The sequence below is a fragment of the Nomascus leucogenys genome, chromosome 8, assembly GCF_006542625.1.
Source record: "Nomascus leucogenys isolate Asia chromosome 8, Asia_NLE_v1, whole genome shotgun sequence".
NCBI classification, from domain to species: Eukaryota; Metazoa; Chordata; class Mammalia; order Primates; family Hylobatidae; genus Nomascus; species Nomascus leucogenys.
This window is the reverse complement of record NC_044388.1, coordinates 113,835,342-113,851,478: the sequence shown is the minus strand read 5'-3', so window position 1 is coordinate 113,851,478 and position 16,137 is coordinate 113,835,342. Positions and strand designations below refer to the sequence as shown.

The window sequence follows — 16,137 nt, the reverse complement described above, 5'->3', positions numbered from 1 at the left end:
CCCGCCTGGGCTTCCCAAAGTGCTGGGATTACAGGTGTGAGCCACCGCGCCCGGCCCAATGAACAATTCTTGGTCATCATCTTGCATCACCTTCCGTCAATATGGTGCATGGCTGGTTACTTCCTCTCTCTGCCCACTCCTGGTTCTCCACCTGCCTCCCGCACTGCTCCTCCTCAGTTTCTGGATCTAGTGCTCCCTTCTGCCTCCTCAATGCCCTTGGGGCAGAGTCTTCAGCCTTCTTCTGAACACTGTTCTTCCCCTATGTCAGTGCTCACCAAAGTTCAACACACACAGAGTCACCTTGAGAGCTTGTTAAAACTCAGATTCCTGGATCCATCTCCAAGACACCCTGATGCAGTCTCGGGAGTGGCCCGGGAATCTGTATCTCTAACAGGCACTCAGGCACTGCTTTGGATGCAGGTCACTGCACTAAGCTTCGCATTAACAGGGATCCAGCGAATAGCATGCAGCCCCACGAACACACCGAACACTAACGACAACTCGTTTCCATCCAGCCCAGAGGTCACTGGGCATCTCTGTTGCCTCCAACCCTAACCTAATCTCAGCTCCCCAGTACTCCCATCTCAGAAGAACTGCTTGCCCTGTGGCCCCAGAAAACCCCAGGATGCAGCCTGCTTTTTCCTCTTCGCATGCCCATCTCTCATCATCAATCATGCCAGCTCTACTTTTAAAATGCAGCCCAATCCCACCTCACTCCCTTGCCTCTCCTTTCTCCAGGCCACTGTTGCCCCCAGTCATCTCCTCACTTGCCCTGCAGCCACGTCCTCACTACTTACACAGAAGCCAGAGCCAAGCTGTAAAACGTCAAGCAGATCTCATGAGGCCCTCAGAGGCTTCCATGGATGTGGAATAAAATCCGCACCTCTGGGGCCTGCCCTGCCGACCTCCCCACCCAGTCCGGCTGCTTTCCCCGCACACTGGCTGGGATGCTGTCCCCTCACATCCCATCACCACAGTGGATGACCTTCTAGAAGCTGGAACTTAAGGAACAGTTGCCCCTGGAAATGTAACCCTTTTCCACGGATGTCAAGGAATGGCCCACAGGAGCCCCTTACCATGTCGGCCCTTTCTCGGGCTAACGAAGTTGCCACCTCTGGGGAAACAAGGGCCGTCAGCTTGTGACATGGCCTGGATCAGAGTCAGGGATCAGCAGCAGATGTGGGGGAAGCCTGAGCTGCATCGAGACAAGACGTGGCACTGGGAGGGGCACAGTGCCCAGGACTCACCAGAAAGGAGCACAGGAAGATGAAGGAGACGAAGTAGAAGTAGGCAAAGTCGCTTCCACACTCGGTGGCATTGGCCTGCTCATCACAGGCCTGGTTGCTGAGGCAGGACAGCATGATCTCGTGCCAGGCCTCCCCCGTGGCGCTCCTGAGAAGAAGGGCAGAGCTGTGAGGCTCACAGAGGCCCTCGAGGGAGCCCAAGCCCTGTGGGGCTGCCAAGCGTGCCCACTCCTTTGGGCTCCTTCCCACAGACAGCTCACACGTGTGCAAGGCCTGGGTCACAGATGCTGTTTCTTCAAAGGAAACTTCTGGCACTAGATTTCCAAACTGATCATTAATTGGGAAACCACTGCTTACTAAAAATCATCTACAGCACCAGGGGCCAGCGCCAGGGCGGGCACTTCTTTGTGGACACCACAGGCCCCAGTTGTACTCCTGACCTCCTCCCAGACACACGCCATCTTGGTCTTCTTCATTTCCAGAAATGGTGACTCTCCTTCCAGCTGCTCCAACCAAAAATGTTGGCGTCATCTTTGCCTCCTCTCTCTCTCCATATCCTGTTCATCAGATCATCTGCCTTCAAAACACAGCCAGGCTCTCACCACTCCTCACTGTCCTAGGCCAAGCGACCAGGACCTGCCCTGTGCTATGGAAGCTTCTGAGCTGATCTTCTCACTCCGCCCTACACAGCAGGAAGCAGGTCCACTAAGCACAGGTCAGATCACATTCTTTCTCCTCTCAAAACCCTCCAATGACTTGCCTCGCTCATCAGAAATGCCAAAATCCACATGGCTGCCCATAGCACTGTGGGACCTGCGGCCCACTCTTTCCCTGACTTCACCCCCATCTCGGTTCCAGCTCAGTCCACTCCAAGCACCCAGGCCTCTGCTGGTCCTTGAACACCTCAAGAGCACCCTGCCCTGAGCAGCCACCCTGGATGCTCCTGCAGGGAGTCTGTACCTGGACACAGCCAGCACCAGGGGCTTGCAGGGTACAAGTGGGTCCAAGGCCTGGGTCCCCACCTCCGTGTGTCTGTGTGCCCAGCCCCGGGCATAAGCTGGGCCCACTCCTCACTGATGACAGCCGGAGGCAGGGGAGTTCCTGCAGGGCCGCTGCTTCAACCTGTGCCGGGCCTGATTGGTAAGGGTGTTCCCAGGGAACACGAAGTTCAGGGAGAAACAGAAAGCTGTGAGACCAAAGGCCTCAAAACTAAGGCTGACTTCATAGGTTTGCCTTAAATCTTTTGCGGCATGAGGCAGAATAGTAATAAACGATGAAATAAAATTAACGCAGCAGCTAAAGCCCAGAAAACAACATCCTATGGGGACAGTGTCAGCCTAAGGGTGCTTGCTTATCTTATGCAAAGAAACAAGAGTCCAAGAGGTCTCTCCAGGCAGCTCAGCAAAGCATGTCTGGGTCTGAGCTCATCCAGCGCGCATCTGCAGGCAGGGTGGGCTGTGTTGAACATCCCCCAGGGCTGGCCATGCAGCAGCCCAGTGCATTTGCATACATGAACTGAAACGGTAAATCCCTAAAAGAGCTCCTTCCTTCTGTCCTAGGCTCGTGAGTGATAAACTGTGGGAGACTCAGGAGGCAGGAAAACATGTTCACCCACCTCCCCTCTGCTCCCAAGTTCACTCTCAAACCAGGATGGCCCATCAGCTGATGCTGAGCCCTCTCCTGGCACATCTCCACCAGGAGGCCTCGGAAGGCCCCGAAGCTTGTGCCATGGCCTCTTGGCCCCTCCAGGTTCTGCCTGTTACTTGGCTTGGCTGGATCCAGGAGCCCAGGGAACGGCAGCTCTCATGAGAGATGGTGGAAAATAAAGGTGTGTTCAGACCAGCAGTTCTGGTCAGTTGGGTTCCTTGGGCCACTGAGTAGCTACAAACTCTGCTGGTCAGTTCCCCCTGTTGCCCTACTGCCCTCGATCCCACCAATCCCTGTAATCAACAAGGGCGCAGGTGGAAAGCTGGAGGCCCGCACTTCAAGAGAGCCCCTGCTAGGCACCTCTGTCCTCCCAGACCTCTGCCTGGAGCCTCACCGGAGGCCCCCAAGCTGTCGCCAGGGAGCACAGACAAGGCAGCAGAGGCCGGCCTGGCCCAGGGCTCCCAGGATGACCTCCCTCAGGGCTTCCCTTCAGCCTGTTGTGAGATTGGGGCAGATATCAAGAGCCTTTGGAAAACAGGAGCAGAGAGAGGTGAAGAACCAGAAAGGCCTGCTGAGGGGAAGCCAGTGGGGTCGGGGAATTAGAAGTGGGTGGTCTCCATGGTTGACACCCAGCCTTCTTCATCCTGAGTAAAGCGGTCCCTGATGGAAGAGCGGACATTGGCCTGGGCTGACCGAACAACACACCTGAACAGCAGCATCAGAGCTTGCAAAAACGTCCGGAAGTTGTTGTGGCGGTTGATGCTGGTGTCATCATCCAGGGCAATATTCCCAAACACCTGCAATGGAGAAGAGCAATGGCACGGACACTGCTGGGTCTGCAGGAGCCGCGGCAGGTGGACCGAGCCAGAGAGGGTGTGCGAGCCATACGAGGACCTCATATGAGATGGGCGGCTGCCCTACACCAGAGAACTCCCACCCAGGGGAGGCCAGTGTGCGTTCCCAGTATAGACGCCCTCTCCGTAGCTACACAATGTGCCGGCTCCAGCTCTGAACCTGTCCACAGATGCAAGTCTGAAACACTCACAAGAACGGCCCGAGCTAAGTTTGTGAGGCCTCTGCCACACGTAACACAGGAAGTGATTTCAAGTGGGATCAGCAGCGACTCCAAAGCAGGCATTATGTTGGTAACAGGTCTGATAGATCATGGGAAAATGTCTTTTTAAAACATATGCAATAGCACAACTGGCTTTTTATCCATTTTAACTGACTTTTCCACAGTAAGAAATGCAAATGGGTCAGTAATTGTACTCAGCCCAAAATCTGGAATCTGGCTGCAAATTTATGAACTATGACACATCCACAAAGATCGGTAACGTATGTGCTCTTGTACATCCACAGACCAAAGCAGGAAAAAAAGATTTATTTATTTATTTATTTAAATAGCATCAGATCTCTGCAAATTTTAAAGCAAGAGAACTCTTCAATCCCTGAAATAGAGTTTCGAAATCAGTTCTCAGCGAACCTTTGAAACACTGGCACCTTCGATAACAAATTAACACTCGGGTCCCTCTTCCATCCCTACTGTTGGAAAACTGGTCAGATGTCGAAGATTTATAACTGGGACACTGCTTTATGTTTTTTAAATGCTTTTTCCCAAATAGCTGACAAAGTGTTCTCTGGCAAAATAAAGAAAATCTAAATTATGCAAGCCAAGTTTGCCCAGTGCAAGGATCTGATGTGCTTCTGCTCACATTCTCAGGCGGTTTTCCCCAGTAGCATGTAACCCCTGCCACGGGTCAGGCCTGTCCTTCAGCGCGGCTGCCAGACTAACAGGATAACCGCCCGCTGCTGTGCAGGCCACTTGGCAAACGCAGCTGTGCTCAAACGCGCCGCCACCACACAGCCAGCACCCATTCTGACCTGTGCCCCAACACCCTACCATCACTGGGTGGAAGCCCATGCAGCCCTCAAGAACACCACGGTGCATCCACCTGGAGAGGCGGCAATGGGCCAAGGGCCAGAGCTGCCCCACACCAGGATGGCCCTGGGCAAGCAGCCCAATCTTGTGGCACCTCCGTGTCCTCCTCCGTAAAACAGTCTTTCTGAGGGTTACGTAAGTTTAGGCCGGGCGCGGTGGCTCACACCTGTAATCCCAGCACTTTGGGAGGCCAAGGCAGGTGGATCACTTGAGGTCAGGAGTTCAATACCAGCCTGGCCAACATGGTGAAACCCTGTCTCTACTAAAAATACAAAAATTAGCCGGGCATGGTGGCACGCACCTATAATCCCAGCTACTTGGGAGGCTGAGGCAGGAGAATCGCTTGAACCTGGGAGGCAGAGGTTGCAGTGAGCCAAGATCACACCATTGCACTCCAGCCTGGGTGACAAAGCCAGACTCTGTCTCCAAAAAGAAAAAAAAAAGGTAAGAAAAGAGGATTACGTAAGTTCAGCAAGTGCTCAAAGCAGGATCTGGCTCACAGAGAATGTTCACTAAGGGTCAACTGATTATGACGATGATTTGACAATCATGATCAGTGCCCCTCTGCTCCAGGGGATGGGAGGCCGGGACCGCGCTCTGTCCCGAAGGGGAGCACCCACCTGCATGCCGATGATGGCGTAGATGAAGAACAGCATGGCAATGAGCAGACACACGTAGGGCAGGGCCTGCGGAGACAGGGGCCGGTCAGCTACGGGCACCTCCCAGCCACCACGCCCAGGCCTCCTGCTACGGTGGCTGGGCCTTTGAGGTCACACAGACCTCAGCCTACTCCAGCTCCATCCACTGGCCACCAAGCCCCTCCACCAAATGATGCCTCAGTTTCTTTATCTTTAACTTGGAGTCATGAAACCCACCTCAGGGTTCTTGTGAGCAGGACCAAGGGAACCTACGGATAACTTAAAATGTCTTTATAAATGACAACAGGACAAGGCATACAACCACAAAACCTGCATGCCATACCCTCTCCCAGCCTCCCAAAGGAGGGGCCACTGCGTTGGGGGCGGGGGAAGCAAGACAGAGGAAGGGGACAGAAAGCACGGAGGCGCCCCGCCTGGCCCACCTTGAAGGACTGGACAAAGGTCCACAGCAGGATGCGGATGGTGTAGCCCTGGCGGAGCAGCTTGATCAGCCGCGCAGCTCGGAAGAGGCGGAGGAAGCTGAGGTTGATGAAATTGTTCTGCAGAGAAGAGGAATTGTTCTCTGACCTTCAGAAGCCCTGAAAGCGCAGGCAAGCTGCTGCCACCCTACAACCTCTTCCCACATCCCTGTGGCCCCAAAGTGGTTAAAAAGATTAAAATAAAAGGTCTCTGCTTCACAGTCTAAGCAGCAATTGGCCACCAGAAAATCTTCCAGAAGTAAAGCTTGTCCTTGCAAATCACTTCTCATGCAGCAAATCAGAGAAAACCTCCTTGGCTCTAAGGCCTCTCCCCACCCCCAAACGTGAGCAACAGAGAGAAAAGTTCTCCCAGGCATCTCTCTGCTGCCAGGTGAGCTGGGAGATCACCTGTGGCTGGGCCTCCAGCAGTGACCACCTCTCGCAGGACACGGTCAAGGTGACCACGTGCTGGGCATGACTGCTTCTCCACCCAGCACCCCTGAAGGGACCCCCGCCCAGGCTTCACGGCCATGCCCTTTCCTTCCTGGCTCAGTCAGCAAAGCCCTTGCTTGCCTGGGACCCTCGCTGGGGCCTGGCAGAGGGGCAAACACTTCCTCTGAGGCTGCTCCAGGTGTGTGCAGACAAGTCATGGAAGGTACAGGTGTTCGGCTGCTCACACCATGGAAGCCACCTCTGCAATTCACGGTCAAACAGGCCTCTGCTCTAGAGAACCCAGGCTGTCTAGTGTAGCTCCCTCATCCAAGGGGCTCAAAATCAAGCACAAGGATAAATGGATAAACCCGGGACTCCACAGATTACCTGGGAGTAAAGCCTCCACGTGGCCCCAGGGCACTTGAATTACTGTACTGGCACATCCCTTTCAGGGAAGCAGGCTCTGGGGAGGTGTCCGTGCACAGATGGGGGTGCTTGTGGACCCAGGAGGCTTTCTGCCCTCTGTCTACCTAGAGGTCAGGTGCCCACACACAGCCTGAGAGCAGCTTCCTGCCACTGCAGCATTTTAAAATATGCAAGCAGCTCAGGCTCAGAGACACATTCATGTTGTCAGATTCAGTCATCAGATAAAGAGAACACAGATGTCGAATGAGACAGCAGCAGCAGGAGCATGTGCAGGCGCAGAGGCGGTGAGGGCCTGGCAGAGCATCCCGACTCTCCAGGGCTACCGTTAGGTGGGAATGAGGTGTCAGTGGAGGGGTGGGCCTCGCTCTTCCTTCCAGGGACAGTGGCCCAACCTGTACTCAGAGGACACCTCTGCCTGGGTCTGCCACTTCCACTGGCAGGGGCAGGGTGGCTGAGGAGTCAACTCGAGGGACTGGCTCTCAGGCGGGATGCTGGAACTGTGGGAGCAGGACTGGTTTTGAATGATGTCCATGGCCAGTGGGCACAAGGACAGGCTATGATCCAAATCAGCAAGGCGGCAGCAGTAGACCTCAGGGTGTGACCCCAGAGGGCATCACAAGTGTACCTGTAGCTCTGTAACCTGCTTGTGCCAGGGAATGAAAATCTCCGTGGTAGACAAGATGGCCAAGAACTCTGGGCCACGAGGACCCACAGAGAAGCCAGCCATCTTAGAAACATGGGTGCAGGGGTGGAGGGCCGCAGTCCCATGTCAGGAGACCCTTATGTAAGATGATGAAGCAGAGCTGGGGGCTGGAGGCTCCCACTCTGAAACCTTGTGCTCAGGGGGTCTGGAGGGGCAGGGACTGGGGCAACACAGCACCCACTGGCTCAAAGCACAGTCAGGCAGCAGCACAGGCAAGATTTCCTGAAGACACTGGGGAAAATAAAGGCTGCCACGTAAGAAGGAAGGACTGGAAGACAACAGGGCAGGTGAGAGGTGAGTGGAGAGTAACAGTTTGTCCAAATTACTTAATGCATGAATGCCAACCTCAGCCACCATCACTTTCTGTTTTTGTGGAGACCCACATTCCCCCCTTCCTCCTGGCTTCTCTCGGGGCTCCCGTGGGTACTCAGGAGAGGCTGGGGGCAGGAGACGGGCACCCTGGAGAGCTGTGAAGACAGACGGTGACGGCAGCCACAGATGTTCGAGCACAGCGTGGCAGGCCGGGCACCATGCCAGCTGCATGCAGGAGAGCAAGGGACAGAAGCACATGCAGCACCACGCCGTGCACCTGCACCATCACCTCTGGCCTCCGCCAGCCCCTCGGAGGCGGACACAGCCTGCCCCAACCTCACAGAGTCCATGGCTTCTGTTGCAGCCACACCTACTTCAAGGCCAGGCCCTTCCTTACTTCTACCTGAGTGGGAAAAGGCCTGTGGCACCCAAAGGCACACCATTGTGCCCTCAACGTGGTGGCTGACTCACCTTGATGGGACAATGGTCCCTAACCCTTCAATCCTCAGCTTTCTCATCCACAAAGTAGAAACACAGGGACACCCAGTCCAGAAGGTGAGGCTTACTTGAAAAAAGGGATTTAAAATTGCTCTTAGCACTGCAGGACACCGTGCCACGACAGTGACCCACTGACTCTGGACCAAGACCAGCATCCCCTGTATCCAAGACCACCATGGCCTCTGGCCAGAGTCACAGGGAAGTGAGGGCTTGTCCCGAGTGTCAGCTGGGCACCCCACCCCGATCTGTGGGCCCCGATGTGGGCCAGATACCACGCCAGAGGACAAGGCCCAGCAGGTGCAGAAAAACTGCTGTGTGGCTCCCTTTCATTCTAATGAGACTGATGATTGAAGACAGGAAAGAGACGTGCATGTGCGTGAGTAACATGTCAGGTGTGGACATGTGGTGGAGAAAGAGGACAGGGGACAGACAATGTGGAGAAGGGCTCTCTGAGGAGGTGACGCTGAGCAGAGGCCTGACTGGCACGAGCTAGATGCTTGCAGATGACATCGCCTGGGTGTTTCTGCAGCATCAAATGGTATTTTCTCAAAACGCAAGCTCTTCCGCTCCAATTGTGAATCGCTGTATCACAAACATTCACTTTTACATGACTCTCAGACGTCTTCTACTTTATATTAATTTCCGCAGTCACAGCTAAAGTTGGGTCAGTTACCAAATATCTTTGCTCTAAAATTCCTGAAGACCCAGCAGGAAGCTCCAGCTGGACCTGCGCTCCACATGAGCTTGCTGACCGAGGCACACACACAATTCAGTGACATGCGAATCGGGGAGCCTGGGCTCTACTGCCTCTAGGGGCAGAGCCCCCTTCTTCTACTCAGCCCTACAAGAAACCTCCTGAGTCATGAAGACAAAAACTCTAAGCCCTGCCCCTGAGCCCTGAACCCCAGGACTGACCCCACCCACTCCAAGGCACAGTCACTCCAGGAAGGACGGAAGCTACAGGGGACTCTGCAGAGGCCACCTGGGCAAAGCGGGGCCTTCTTGATTGGCTTGATGGGGACACAGCAGGTGGGAGATGGCTGTGAAACAGGAACCATGGACTCGCAGGGATCACGGACAAACTCATGTCCTGCAAAGCCTCCCCAAATCTGAGCCAGTCCCAACAGGAAAAACTGCCCTGGATACTTACCCACTCCAGAAACCCCACCTCCCTCTCCTTGGGCAGGTCTCAGGGAAGCCCCGCCCACGGCCAGTTCCCAGAATCAAACCACTGCCAGGAGGGCCCTCAGAAGCCCTGCTGGATGCCCAGAGCCAAGGGAGCAAGTCCAGGAGGCCAGAGGTGAGTGGGTGCAGCCGCATCCAACCACACGCCTAGAGGGCAGTGGGCTGGAGTCCCAGGAACCAGAGGGCAGGAGAGGAGCAGAGCAAGCAAAGGAAGGACTTGCAAGAACTGTTCAGAGTCGTGAAACCAACCGTTTCCTACATGTGATGTTTTCATGGATGGATATTTGCGTATTATTTACAAATTGGGGAGGTTTGAGCGGCAGGTGCGCAACATACAGACGGAGACATGGGTTTTCGCATTGTATGTTGGTTGGATGGCGTGAGTCAGCAGGTAGGTTAAGGTAAATCAAGAACAAAAACAGAAAACAAAAGAGAAAATGAGTCATCAACACAAGCAAAAACTCAAACTCTGATTACTTAACTAGAAAATTAGGATTTTGGTAAACTGCATTATTTTTCTTAAAATTTATCAGATCAAAACATATTTTTGAAGTCTGTAGGTTATGCAGACAAGGTGGCATTTATTTGCATTCTTGTTTGTAATGCAAATCCAAAGCTGACTCACAGACACTTATTTATTTTTTTTATTTCCAGGCAAAGAAATCAATGTCAGTTTCATGCTTGCTTGGAGCCCTCTCTCTGGGTGCCCTTGCTAAAACTCTATTTTGATTTTTAAGTTGGGGATGGGAACTGACACTCATATTTTTGCCTAAGAAAAAAAAGTGCATTCACAAAGTAAACATATGAAGTGGCTCCAAATGAAAAACAGACACACAAACAAAACAAAGCACCACCAGTCCACACGATGGCTTTCCCTTCATCTTTTCTCCTCCAGGCAGAACAGGAGATGACCTGGGCTCTAGAAGCAGGGTGGCCAGGGGACAGCTGAGCTTTCCAACCGGCAGCTCTCAGGCCCTCCACCTGCTGGGTGGCCAGGGTTGGCAGGGGCTGCCAAGGAGGGCTTGCTTGAACCAGGGTCTGACAGGACCAGAAACAGCCCCGGCCTTGACTGTCTTGCAGCTGAGGGAGAGAGTGTGGGTTGGTCTGGCTGCCTGCATTGCAGCAGGCATCTGTCTTGTATCAAGGCCTCTGCCCTACACCAGGCCCTCTTTGGGGCTTGGGGAGGTTTCCCTAGAACCCAGCTGGGCACTGGGGCTCTCTGCACATCTCTGATGTCAGCCAGACACCCTCTGCTTTGTGCCCTCTCAGCAGTCAGCAGTCCCCGCCCCTCTTGGAAAGGAGGCGCACACACGCAGAAACCACCCCTTCCCACCAAGCTGTGTCCTTACAGTTGGGAGCTCAATGTTTCCATCACTGTATTTGATGAATAAAGATTTCTGTTTCCAAGGAGGAGGCCCTTAGGAATCAGCAATACAGCCCACCTGTGCCTCTCGGAAAGCACACTGGGACTAACTGCTTCTGGGCAAGACGCATAGGGAGGAGGCAGCCACGGGGAAACACAACACCAGTGCTAGGGGGACTAAACCTTTCTGATTTTTCTGATTAAATGGCAGATTTCAGCTTTTTTGCCTGGATTACTCAGATCATTAACTTTTTTAAATCATAAAGCATATCACATAAAAGATTATGCATAAATATTTTAAAGAAAAGTAAAACCAAGTATCTATATATATTCATCACCCAGCTTTAGGAAAGAACATCACCATCACTTCCGAAGCCGTCTTGGGTCCCCTTCCTGCTCTGCGGATGCAGCAACTACTTTCCCTTCTTGTTAATCATGGCTTGTCTTTTCAGCTTTACCATAAACTCTGAAAACGCATATTCTATGCGTGCCCGTCCCTGGCCTTTGCTGTGGGATCAGGCCGCCTGCGGGCTCCTTTGACTTGCGCACACCTGTGCTCTGACCGCAAACTGTTTCTGAGAAGCATCCACACTGTGCTGACGTCACCGGAAGGGGGTGCATACACAGAAACCCCCACAAAGCTGTGTTTCAATTTCACATCATTTGCGTATTTTCACTACGTTAGCAGAGACCCTAACAACTGGCACATTCTACTACCGATGGGCACTCAGATGCCTCTGTTTGGCCGGCAGAACGCTGGTGCCAGGAACACTTGTGTGAAAATGCCTCTGGGGGTCATCTGTGCAGACGCCCTCTGGGACACCTGCCTAGGAGTACAGTTGCTGGGTTGTATGCACATGTCCAACTTTCGAGGTGCTGCTGAGTCCTCCCAGAGGCTGTGCCAGCTGGCACGCCCACCAGCAGTGCCAGAGTTCTGGTTATTTATGTTTTGAAAGATTCTTACTCTGTCGCCCAGGCTGGAGTGCAGTGGTGCCATCTCGGCTCCCTGTGACCTCCATCTCCTGAGTTAAAGCGATTCTTGTGCCTCAGCCTCCTGAGTAGCTAGAATTACAGGCGTGCGCCATCATGCCTGGCTAACTTTCGTATTTTTAGTAGACGGGGCTTCACAATGTTAACCACGCTTGTCTCGAACTTCTGACCTCAGGTGATCTGCCCACCTCAGCCTCCCAAAGTGCTAGGATTATAGGCCTGAGCCACTGCACCCAGCCTTCTCTTCTTTTAAAAAAAATTTTAATGTCAACATTATACTAGTCTAGTTAGTTAGAGAATGTTCACTCTTTTTCTGTTCTCTAGAAGAATCTGTTTAAGAGTGGAATGATCTTTCCTTATATTTTAAGTAGAAACCTAATGTATAAGACCACTAGAATCTGGTGTTTTCTTTATTGGAAGATGTTTATTGACTCAACTTCTTTAGTGCTTTAATAAAGAACAATTTAGGGTTTTTCTCTCTTCTTTTGTCAGATTCAGTCATTTATATTTTTCTAGTAATGTGTTCACTTACCTAGGTTTTCAAACGTACTGGCATGAACTGTTCACAATATTCTCCTTCACGTTATTCACGTTACTCTCTCCTGTACCTACCGTCATGACCCCTCTCCCCTGCCTTACATCGTGTGTTTTACCTTCTTATTTTTCTTTGATTAATCTTGCCAGAGGTGTGTCAATTTTTAAGTCTTCAAAGAACCAAGTTTAGACTTTATTGATTCTCTCTAGTCTTTGTTTTCCACTTTCTTAATTTCTGTTCTTACACTTTTCTTCTACTTGATTGAGCTTATTTGGTTGTTCTTTTTCTAACTTTTAAAGTTAGATGCTAAACTCATTAATTTTTACACTGTTTTCTTTTTCTAATATAAACATTAAGGCTGTAAATTTCTTTCTGAGTACTGCTTCAGCTGTTATCTCATGAGCTTTAATATACAGTATTTTCATTGTTTTTCTGTTATTTATATTTTCTAATTTCCATCATTTCATCTTTTACCCATGACTTATTCAGAAGTTCCTTTCCTTAAAAGTGGAGAAGGTGCTGTTAGTGTTTCAGCCACACAGGCCCTGCGATCGCTCTGCTTCTGTCCACACTGGCTCCCAACGCACTTTCACACCTCACAGCAGCACTTGTCTCTCTCCTTCCCCCTCTGTCTCTCTCCTCCTGCCTCCCCGCCTCTCTCTCTCTCTCTCTCATTTTTTTAGAGTTTTGCTCTGTTGCCCAGACTGGAGTGCAGTGGTAGAATCATAACTCACTGCAGCCTCGAACTCTTGGGCTCAAGCGATGCTCCCACCTCAGCCTTCCAAAGTTCTGGGAGTACACGCGTGAGCCAGCGTGCCCGGCCCACTTGGGTCTCTTGATGCAGGGATTCCCACAGGCTGCCAGAACCTGCTTTGCAGGTGGAGTCCATGCTGCACTCTCTTGCCCCTCATTGGGACAACTCTGATGTGGCATCCACACTACCCTCAGAGATCCCCTGCAGGAAGGAGCCCAAATTACATGGAATTGCTTGAAACTGGATCTCTTCCTTATCCAACTGTCCCCATCCTCACCAACTATTCCTGGAAACACTTCCAGTAAATCACATTTGGATCACAGGTTCTGATCCAAAGACAGGTGACACCAGGGGTGGTTCCTTGGAAGCCGACTCTAAGGATGGAGACCTTGGGGAGTGGCTCACTGGACAGATTCTCCTCTGTTGGTGGTAAGTGAGGTGACGGTAACTCCTGGTGTGCTGTAGCATTAAAACTGCTGAAACCTTCATCTTGGGCAAATCTGTAAAGGGTTGAAAGGGGTCCAATAACGATACCGCAAGATATCATTAGCATCCACAGGCTGTCAGGAATGGGCACTGTAAGGATGATAGAGCTGGTGAACCATGGCTAAGTGCCACCAATTACTCTGGGGAAAAAAACGTTACAAGTTGTCAATTAGCAACTCCAAGCATAACCCAAATGTGGTCTGTGTCTCGGAATGTGCTGACCAGCCTGGGACTCGAGGGAGGACCAGGGCTCTAGAGAGGGCTCCACAAGTCTCTCGTGCTCCAACGTCAGCACCCGGAGAGGAAGGGCAGGCCCTGCCACGCAGAGCGGGAATACTAGTGTGGGCATGCCCCCAACACAGAGCTCTCAGATGCCCCGGGACTGCCTGGGCCTGCAGGAGCGTCCCCTCCCTGCTGGAGGGCCTCACTTTGTCTTGCCTGAATGCCTGCAGGAGTCTCAGCTGAGGTGGATGCTCTCCACGACGGTACTCACCCTCCCCAAGTTCCACCTCACTTCCCATGCCGGGCACTAGACCCACAACTCGGGTTTTCATACAGCCTGACTTGGGAAGCGGTGGTCCTGCTGAGTGAGAAAAAAAGGCTGCTCCGTGAAGGGCTGTGTGATATAACGGGTATGTGTGGCAGGAGCAAGGTGGGAGGGACTGGATGAGGATGGCTGGAAGACAGGCAGGATAAAAAACTATTTTTAATGTAGGGGAGCTTTCTCCCGTGACTCAGGATCCAATACCCTGGCGAGGGCACCTGAAGCAGGTGCTAACAGGCTGCTGGGATGACTCCCAGGAGCTTGCAAAACCTCATGGCCCACATTAAATGAGGTGAGGGTGCCAGAACTGCCTTGGCAGATGCTGAGCACAGGACCAAAAGGCTCAGAGAGGTAGACATGCTAGAAAGAACCTACCATGTAAGATCCAAGTGCCCACGAGCCAACCAGTTTCTCAGAGCGTTTTGGGAGGAGGGCACTGGCATCACGCACAAGGCCACTGGTGGTTATCTTCTGCAGGCCAGGGCTGACGGGAGGAGTTGCTGTCATGGAGCAGGGATTCCTTTGGGAAGAAGAGGAGGCTCTGGAGCTGCAGGGGCTCCATGGCAGCACACCATCACACGAGGCTGGCTCCCTTCCATGGCTGGTTGCCTGGAACCACCACAGTGGGTGGCGAGGCCTCAATGGCAACCGAGAGCCCTGACCTGCAAAGGTCCACAGTGGTGGCTAATCGGCCATGGCATTGGCAGGACAAAGGGGCATTGCCAACAAGGAAGCTGCTTCGGCTAATCGGCCGTGGCATTCCTAGAGGCAGGACAGAGGGGTAGCGCCAACAAGGATGCTGCTTGAGATGAACATATGTAAATATGGAATTCAAAAGAATCAAAGTAAGTGAGCAGAAGGCTGATATTAGCCACTGCCATGGACAAACATGCTCCCTCCCAAGTCTCTCAACCACTCAGTTTTCAGATCCAGGGTCCACAGCTTAGAGGAGAGACTGGGCCCCCTTGCAGAAGAACCCTACAACGCAAGAGGGAGTCCAGACAGCAGCCATTTCTCTGCCCTCCCCAAGGAGATCGGACTCGTTTACTTAAGAAATTGCACACTGGATCCAGACAGCAGCCATTTCTCTGCAGCTCTCCAAGGAGATCTGGCTTGTTTACTTGAGAAATTGCACACTGGAGAAAGAATACCCGGATGTTTTGAAGGCTGTTGGATATAAGGTCCAAGATAAGATTGATACCAAGGAACTAAAATGAGATTGCGGCTCCATGTCAGAGTGTGCGCAGGGGCCAGGACACCAATGAATCCCTGGCCCAGGCCCATCTCTCAGTGGTCTCGTGTGCCCAGGCACAGCTGGTGTTCATTTGCCTAGTCCTGACTAACTGGCCGAACCCACCACACTGGCTCCTCGACATGTGAATTAGACATAACAATAGGAAAGTCCTCAACACCGACACCCCCCAGCCAAAACAGTAAATTATAACACTGCATCCAGTATGGAATGGAGAGGTTAGTGCCACCTCGAATAATTAAAAGATAAAGGGGTGGTTGGTCTACACCTCATTCCCATTTAATTCACCAGGATGGACCGTGCAAGAAAACTGGATCACAATGGATGACACTGGACCCCAGATAACCCAGGCTCAGTCCCCACTGCTGTGGGAGATTTGGTATCTTTAATAGAACAGATCTACTCAGCCTCTGGGACTTGGCACACAGGTGCCAACCTGGTGAGCACACTCTTCAGCAGTCACTGCTAAGCAGGGTCAGAAGCAGTTTGCATCCACGGCAGACATTAACGGTCTGACCCTATGTTACAACATGGTCCAAAGGTACTCTTAATCATTTGGAATTCTTATTTTTATTTTTTAGAGACAGGGACTCACTTTGTGGCCCAGGCTGGAGTGCAGTGATGCGATCATAGCTCACTGCAGCCTTGACTTCCTGGGCTCAAGCGATTCTCCCGCCTCAGCCTCCTGAGTAGCTGGACTATGGGCGTGT

At 52.3% G+C, this 16,137-nt stretch overlaps 1 protein-coding gene across 23 annotated transcripts in view; it reads right to left on the bottom strand.

Annotated features, from left to right (window-relative positions):
- Positions 1–16,137, bottom strand: part of CACNA1B (calcium voltage-gated channel subunit alpha1 B) — a 243,343-nt gene that overhangs the window by 44,650 nt on the left and 182,556 nt on the right. For 18 of the 23 annotated variants that reach the window (XR_004031497.1, XR_004031498.1, XR_004031496.1 and 15 more), the window contains 5 exons: positions 9,753–9,758; positions 5,912–6,028; positions 5,451–5,516; positions 3,597–3,688; positions 1,248–1,392 (listed from right to left, as the gene is read on the bottom strand). Coding sequence is in view for 19 of the 23 variants with exons in the window: in XM_030818353.1 (XP_030674213.1) it covers positions 1,248–1,392; positions 3,597–3,688; positions 5,451–5,516; positions 5,912–6,028; positions 9,753–9,758 (426 nt within the window). In the remaining 4 variants the exon portion in view is untranslated. The remainder of the gene's footprint in view (positions 1–1,247; positions 1,393–3,596; positions 3,689–5,450; positions 5,517–5,911; positions 6,029–9,752; positions 9,759–16,137) is intronic. The other 5 variants (XM_030818347.1, XM_030818346.1, XM_030818350.1 and 2 more) reach the window with 1 other exon arrangement.